General features: G+C 41.1%; 1 protein-coding gene and 1 non-coding gene across 2 annotated transcripts; both read left to right on the forward strand.

Moving 5' to 3' along the window:
- The first annotated feature begins 1910 nt into the window (after positions 1 to 1910).
- Positions 1911 to 2045, forward strand: LOC127491902 (small nucleolar RNA SNORA70). The gene has a single exon (XR_007920831.1). It is a non-coding gene; the product is annotated as a small nucleolar RNA SNORA70 (small nucleolar RNA).
- LOC149127535 (large ribosomal subunit protein uL16-like) lies at positions 1990 to 2406 on the forward strand. Its single transcript, XM_089329435.1, has one exon. It carries the CDS (start codon positions 2104 to 2106, stop codon positions 2404 to 2406), a length of 303 nt encoding a protein of 100 aa, XP_089185561.1. The 5' UTR covers positions 1990 to 2103.
- The last annotated feature ends 6136 nt before the right edge of the window (positions 2407 to 8542 follow it).

An 8542-nucleotide genomic window follows, 5' to 3' on the forward strand; every position in this document is an offset into this window, starting at 1 on the left:
GGCTCGACCGCTTTCTTATTGAAGGATGTTGAGGATATTGCTTAACCTCTTCATTTTTGTTTTACAAATTTATTCATTTATTGATTTTAGACACACAGGAAGACAGAGAGAGCTCCCATTTTCTAGTTCATTTCTTAAATACCCACATAGGCCAGGGTTTGGTCACGCCCAAAAATACAAGCCATGTGGGTAGCAGAAACCCAATGACTTAAGCCATGACTGCTGCCTCCCAGGATTGGCATTAACAGGAAGCTGGAATCGGGAGTACAGCCAGGACTTGAACCTAGATACTCTGATGTGGGATGCAGGCATCTTAACTGCTAAGCCAAATACCCACCCTCTTAGACCCTTTGAAATCAGCTTCCTCATGTTATTGCGATCACTTGGTGCACTTTCTTGGTCAAATCTATTTCCTCATGTATGAGATGCTAAGGATAGAACTTGAGACCATATAATACCTACTGAAAACGTCTAGCATAATGTCTCATAGGAGAACCTCAGTCAATGTAATCTCATCCTTCTGGCTAACTGTATTTACATAGGCTCCTCATCCATTCCAAACAAATATCACACAAATTCCCATGAAGACAAGGGTCAGAGGCTTAGAAAATTGTTAGGTTTATGCTTTGGAGTTTGCTCCAGGCCTTGTGATGCATTTCCCTTTTTCTTTTGTCACCATTACAATCAAAACCACCTGGCATGTATGTTAGCTTTTGAGTTCCGAAAGCCAAGGCTCAAATAAATATACCTGAACTTTACCAGAAATGCTTACTTTTATCAGAAATACAAATAGCTATATTGAATAACCAGATAAAAGCTTATGAGTCTGGGGGCCAGTGTTGTGGCACAGTGGGTTAAGCCACTGCCTGCAATGTCAGCATCCCACTGAGCACCAGTTCAACAAGTCCTGTTGTTCCACTGCCAATCCAACTTCTTGCTAATGTGCCTGAGAAACAGTGGAGGTGGCCCCTATCACCCATGTGGGAGACCTGGAGAGAGTTCCTGGCTCCTCTGGCTTTGGCCTGGCCCTGCCCCAGCCAATGAAGGAGTGAACTAACAGATGGAAAATCTCTCTCTCACCCCACCTCTCTCCCTAGCTCTCTGTGATTCTGAAATTCAAATAAATAAATTTTGTGGCCAGTGTTGTGGCATTGTGGGTAAAGCTGCTGCCTGCAAAGGCAGCATCCCAATATGGGTGCTAGTTTGAGTCCCGGCTGTTCCACTTCTGATCCAGACCCCTGCTAATGCACCTGGGAAAAGCAGCAGAAGATGGCCCAAGTGCTTGGGTCCCTGCAACCCACATGGAAGACCTGGATGAAGCTCTTGGCTCTTGGCTTTGGCCTGGCTCAGCACCAGCTTTTGCAGCCACCTGGGGAATGAACCAGTAGATGGAAGCTCTCCCTTTCTCTCTTGCTTTTTCTCCTCTCCACCTCTGTAACTCTCGAATAAAAATAAATAAATAAATAGGGCGGCACTTTGGCTCACTTGGCTAACCCTCCGCCTGTGGCACCGGCACCACGGGTTCTAGTCCCGGTTGGGGCGCCAGAGTCTGTCCCGGTTGCTCCTCTTCCAGTCCAGCTCTCTGCTGTGGCCCAGGAAGGCAGTGGAGGATGGCCCAAGTGCTTGGGCCCTGCACCCACATGGGAGACCAGGAGGAAGCACCTGGCTCCTGGCTTCAGATCGGCACAGCACACCGGCCATAGCAGCCATTTAGGGGGTGAACCAACGGAAAGGAAGACTTTTCTCTCTGTCTCTCTCTCTCTCTCACTGTCTAACTCTGCCTGTCAAAAAAATAAATAAAATAAAATAAAAATAAATAAATCTTTTTAAAAAGAGGAAAAAGAAGGGACATATAACACAAGGGGATAAAAAGCACAGAACACTATATATGTTTTAAAAATAGTTTATGCCTGCAGCTAATTAAGCCAACCAGCTCCCTTTCTTCATGGGGTCCTGGTGTGCAATGGCTGCAAACAGCAGCCTCCTTGGTAGTGTATGCAACCTATTGTTTGTATGGGTTGCCCTAAGGGACCTTGGAGACAGCCCTTCACAGTGAACATGCCTCTGACCTCATGCTGCTCTTAATCTAGGCTGCAGACAGGTATGCGGGGTGCTTTTGGAAAGCCCCAAGGCACAGTAGCCAGAGTTCACAATGACCAAGTCATCACGTCCATCCACACCAAGCTGCAAAACAAGGAACATGTGGGTGAGGCCCTACTCAGGGCCAAGTTCAAGTTCCCTGGTGACCAGAAGATCCACATCTCAAAGAAGTGGGGCTTTACCAAGTTTAATGCAGATGAATTTGAAGACATGGTGGCAGAGAAGCGTCTCATCCCAGACGACTGCAGGGTCAAATACATCCACAGTCGTGGTCCCTTGGACAAGTGGCAGGCCCTCCACTCATGAGGGCTTCACTCCCCTGTGTTCCTTAATCATCGATAATAAAGCTTGATTCCCATTTAAAAAATTAGTTTATGAGAGGCCAGTGCTGTGGCATAGAGGGCAAAACTGTTGCCTGCAGTGCCAGCATCCCATATGGATGTCACTTTGAATCCCAGCTGCTCCACTTCCAATCCAGCTCTCTGCTATGGCCTGGGAAAGCAGTAGAAGATGGGCCAAGTGCTTGGGCCGATGCACCCATGTAGGAGATTTGGAAGAAGCTCCAGACTCCTAGCTTCGGATCAGCCCAGCTCTAGCTGTTGTGGTTGTTTGAGGAGTGAACCAGGAAGACCTCCCTCTCTCTCTCTGCCTCTGTCTCTCTGTAATGCTGCCTTTCAAATAAATTAATTAATTAAAAAAATAGTTGATGAGTCTGGGGTTTTTTTCTCAGTATTTTTAAGCCTCTGCCCATTGTTACTTTAATTGTATTGTTAACAATTAAAATATTCTTTTCAGTTTAGACTCATATGTTTTCCCTTAAAAAAAAAGATTTATTTGAAAGGCACCCTTCAAATGACTGAAACAGCCAAATCTGTGCCAGGCCCAAGGGTGGGGACCCAAGCATGTGGGCCAGTCACTACCTTGCTTTCCCAAGCATATTAGCAGGGAGCTGGATCAGAAGCAGAGTAGCCAGGACCCTGAACAGGCACTTGAATATGGGATGCTGGTGTAGCAAGTAGAAGCTTAACCTGCTATGTCACAATGCCAGTCACATTTTTTTCTTTTCAACTGCATATTTTCAGTGAAAATGAACTATTGGTAGATCTCATGAAAACATTAGTTGAATACAGAATTCAGTATGTATGTATGTATATATATATATATATATGTTAGAGAGTCAATTAATAGTATAACTCTTCCTCAGGCCAAGTGGATATGTACATTGTACATAAATACTTAGGGGCCATCTAAGTATGAGATATTCATGAAAATTCTAGGCACATGTAGAACAAGTCTGTATGTTGTATCAGTAAATACTAACTGAATGAAAATAAGAGATCTCAGGTTTGTGAGCCGTAAAATGTGATACATTAAATACTCATTGTTTACTAAGTGGGATTTTCTAAGAGGCACAGCAACCCCAGAATTAGAAAATCTACATTTCTTAAGCTTTCATGGAAATCTAATGACATTATGTTCCTGGATTTTAGCCAAAAGCCTATGTTGAAACACCACATAAGGAACATTTTTGGCACCTTTCACGAAATTGCAGTTTAGTAGTACTTTTGTTTGTTCAATGTCCTTCATAACAAAATCTGTTTGCTGAATTTTTTAGAGTCCAGTGACAAACAAAATTTGTATCTTCTAATCAATTAGTATGTTTTATTTTAGTGGTTAATAAGAACCATGCAGCCAATACTCATATTTCCCTTTTTATCAATAAGTTCAGAGTTAAGTTTCTACTCAGTTTTAACATCTACTCATGCTTAAGTTTGCATTCCTACACTTTCTGCTCCCCCTACTGTATTCATAAACTGATTTTTGTTCTTTTATTCTTGGATTTTTTTAAAAGAAAATGTCTCTGTGCCTTAATATAAACTACATCAAATCTTAGAAAAAAGAGATGTTATTATATACTGATTATCAAATTGAATATAATTTTTTCTTAATTTAGAAATTATTGTAATTAAAGCCAGTATTATGTCTGGGAACATAATGTTAATGCTTACATCTGAAGAAAACTTAAAAAAAAAAAAAAGATTTGTTTATCTGAATAGCAGAATGAGAGTGAGAGAGACAGAGACAGAGAATCTTCCATCTATAGGTATACTCTTCAAATAACACAGCAGGTGTGACTGGGCCAGGCTGAAGTCAGGAGCCAAGAATTCCAGCCAGGTCTCCCATTTGGTGGTAGGAACCTAAGCACTTAAGCCATTGTCTATTGCTTCCCAGGTGTGTTACCAGGAGCTGGATTGAAAATGGGGTAGATAGGATTCAAACCTGCTTTCTGACAAGTGATGGAGCCGTCCCAAGTGGAAGCTTAACCTGCTGTGCCACATGAAGTTCCCATGAAGTTCAGGTTCCTGGCTTTGGCCTGGTCCAGCCCTGGCCATGTGCCCATCTGGGGAATGAACCACCAGATGGAAGCTCTTTTTCTGTCTTATGCCCCTCTCTCTGTAACTCTGCTCTCGAATAAATTTTTTTAAAAATTAAGACAAAAGAAATACATACACTCCTAACACAAATCTATATGCTCTAAATATTCTAGAAGATTCCTTTAATCAATGTTATAAATAAGTTTAAGATTTGGAGTATGTGGAATTGAAGCCCCTCATATGTGCTGCAATAAGAGTGTTCATGGAAGCTTAGCGGAAGAATGTGAAACAAAGTCATTCCTCCAGATAAGCAAATTGGCACCACCTTAACTTACAGAAAGATTCTATTTGACCCACACAGTTCTTAAAATTTTCATTTATTTATTAGAAGAGGCAGATAGGAAGTTGAGAGAGAAAACATACTTCCATTTGCTGGTTGACTGCCATTCACTGGTTCATTTCCCAATACTTGCAAGGCCAAGGCTGGGCTGGGTTGAAGCCAGTCTCCTATGTGGGTGGCAGGGACGCTAGTGCTTGAGCCACCACCTGCTGCCTCCTAGGGTACACGTTAGCAGGAAGCTAGTCAGAAGCTGGAGCCAGGACTGAAATCCAGGTATTCCGTACTGCAGTGGGCATATTTACCTACAGTTTTAACTGCTAGGCAAAATGCCTGCCCCACACATAGTGTTTTTTAAAAAATTTGAGCCAACCTTGAAAAAAAATCAAGATTTCAAATGTAGATCTGGCAACACTGTTGCAAGTCCACATGGCAACATGTGCTGGACCTGCCAAATGGCTGCTGCTTAGTCTAGTTAGGGCAGGGCCTCTCTTGGTTATAGTCCACACACACACACTCACACACACACACCCCTCAGATCAGAATCAGCAGTTCTACTCATTAAAGCACCTGCAGCGACCAGCATAGTCATTTACCTTTTGTGGCTCCTACAGATATTTTAAAATCAATCAGACCTCCTGAGAACTGAATACCAGGACTGCATCATACAGCTGCCACCCTGGTGTCAGGACTGCTTTTTCTGATTTCACTTTGGTGGCTGTCATTGGCCTATATTTAGTGATGCTATAGAGCAGCCTTGAAAATTCAGTGTCTAGCTATGGTGAATGTGAGATACACATTCTTTACAAACCAGAATCTTCTGTTTTATATTTTTGTTATCATGTAATCAAAATACTTGTGGGACATTACTTTTTTCTCTAACCAAAAGAACAGCGGACACTATAAGTTATTGGTAGAAAATTAAGAGCTCTTCTACAAAATTCTATGAAAAAAATTTTAAATTATTATTGAATATATCAAGTTTTATTTAAAAAAATACAAAAGAAGCCAGGAAACAGACAATTATGTTGAAGCAGGCCCACTTTGTGTGGACTAAAGATTTGCTATGATTCCTAGATATTCCTTCAGAAAAGCCCTACCTATAGATTAACTGAAAAGTTTGAAACAGCAAAAAGCAGGTACAACATAGGAATTTGGGCAGGTTATCCAATACAAAGCAGAATCTTCTATGAGGATTTTTATAAGAAATTTTCTGCTGGCTTTATTAAGAGCATTAGTTATGCTTGTCTGAGACAATCTGTTTGCTTTTCTTGCATAAATATAATGACTTGTACATTTAGTCAGCTTATGCTTTTCTTTCTGGTGACTGGAAAGTCTGAAGACAAATATTCTATCCATTCTGAGCAACTCCAGAGCTCAGTGGTGTATGTGTACTCTTGACTACAGCTTATGCTACTCTTATTTTTGCTTTGGCCTTCTCTCTCACTTCTGTCTTACAGTATTTAAAAAAGAAACATTTACTATATTTTAACAAAGGAAAATGAAAAGGAAATGAAAAAATAGGGTACCTTGAGAATTCCTTTTCATATTTAGAAAAGTAATACACAGTCATGTTAGAAAATTGAAACAATACATACAGTAAGTTAAAAATCTCCCTCCAGGGCAGGCTGTGATACAGTAGGTTAAGATGCCACTTATGGCTCTAGTGTCCCACATCAGAGCACCAGTTTAAGTCCCAGTCACTCTACTTCTGATCCAGCTCCCTGTTACTGCACCTGGGAAGGTAACAGATGATGACTGAAGTATTTGGGCCCTGCCATCCATGTGGAAGATCAGGTTGGAGTTCCAGGCTCCTGGCTTCAGCATGGTCCAGCCCCAGCTCTCACTCTGTGTGTGTGTGTCTCCCCTTCTCTCTGTCACTCAGCCTTTCAAATAAATAAAATAAAATAAAATAAATATTTTTAAAAAATCTTCCCTTCTTCTTGCCAATCACTTTTCTCCAGGTTAATCATCAGCAAACAGATAGGCACACACACACACACACACACACACCCCTATATGTATATATCAGAGAATAGATATATCATCAATACCACAAAAATAAGTCCCCTTTCAAATATTTAGTATTTTTTGGGAAATTTGGCTTAGATGTATTTTTAAAGAATGTTATCTTGTTCTGAATACCTTAACTGCTTTTTTAAAATAAAATGTATTTAGCTGAAAGGCAAGGTTGCAGAGAGAGAGCAGGATAGACAGAGAGCAAGAGAAAGACAGAGAGAGATCTTCCAACTGTTGGCTCACTCCCTCAATGGCTGCAATGGTGGGGGCTATGGCCAGGCTGAAGCCAGGAACCAGGAGCTTCTTCTAGGTCTCCCAACTGGGTGCAAGGGCCCAAGCACTTGGGCCATCCTCTTCTGTTTGCCCAGGTACATTAGAAGGGAGCTAGATAAGTGGAGCAGCTGGGACTAGAACCAGCATCCACATGGGATACTGGCACTGCAAGCAGTGGCTTAACACTCTATGCCACAGCACGGCCCCTAATTTAACTGTTTTATAATAATTCACAGTACTAGGGTTTTTTTTTTTCACATTAAAAAGATCACAAAATATCTATTTATAGGACAATCAAGAAAATAAGAATTCTGACTGAATGTTTGGTGACTCTAAAAACCTGTTGTTTTGTGTTTATGCTTAAATGGTGACGTCCTTATCTTTTAAATATATATGTTAAATACTTCAAATAATCTAAGGTATAGAGAAAACAAAATTGGTCAATGTAATTGTTGAAACTGGGTAATGGGTACAAGGCCTTTATTTATTGTTCTATTGCTGTATATGTTTGAAGTCTTTCATCATAAAAAGCTGTAAAATGTCATGGGTACAATAACATTTGCTTAAAATGTGGTAGGAATGGGCACTTGGCTTAGTGGTTAAGATGCTAGTTAAGAAGCCCGTGTCCCATACTGGGGTACATGGATTCAATTCCCAGCTCTGTCCTGCACACACTGGGAGACACAGGTGATGGCTCAAATAGTTAAGTTCCTGCCAACCATATGGGAGACTTAGACTGAGCTTCCACCTCTTGGCTTCAGCCTGGCCTAGTCCTGGCTATTGTGGGCATTTGGAGGAATAAACAAAAGAATGAGAGCTCTCTGTCTCTCAAACAAATCATTTTTAAAAAATGATAAAACTGATTTTAAAAATATCAACTATCATTTCTCTGAATTTATATGTTAACATTACCAAGAAAAATATGAAGTTTCCTAAATTATAGAAGGTGGTAGTATACAATCCTAGTATACAGATTTTTTTTATAAATTACACTGAAATATCATCCACATACCATGAAACATGCCCTTTAAAGTATTCTCTCTAGTGGTTTTCAGTATTTTCCCAGGGCTGCACAACCATCACCACAATGTAATTTTAGAAATTTTCATCACCCCCAAAAGAAACCCAGAGCCTATTAGCAGCCCAGCAGGCAATTTGACAGCAGGCTCACTCGGTGTGCCACGCTCTGGCTCTCTCCCCACGGCGAGACAAGCAAAGCTGCTACTGCCCTGCACAGGTATCAATTATCTTCAAGCATTTTCTCTAGTCTTTCAGAAGAGTAACACTTCAATTGTGGCAGCTCCATTTCCCTCGCTGCCTCATCACACCCCTGACATTAAAAGTACAGTCACCTTCTGCAGCAGACTGCAATGAATGTTCCCAAGTATAGGGTTCCTGAAAGTTACATAGCCCTATCCCGTGATTTTGCGTGTGGTCA

Source organism: Oryctolagus cuniculus, chromosome 3, assembly GCF_051225735.1.
Source record: "Oryctolagus cuniculus isolate XC-2025 breed Fujian yellow rabbit chromosome 3, ASM5122573v1, whole genome shotgun sequence".
Taxonomy (NCBI): domain Eukaryota; kingdom Metazoa; phylum Chordata; class Mammalia; order Lagomorpha; family Leporidae; genus Oryctolagus; species Oryctolagus cuniculus.

Excerpts from the sequence above, each read along its gene's own strand:
- LOC149127535 (XM_089329435.1), top strand. The coding sequence starts at position 2,104 with ATGCGGGGTGCTTTTGGAAAGCCCCAAGGCACAGTAGCCAGAGTTCAC.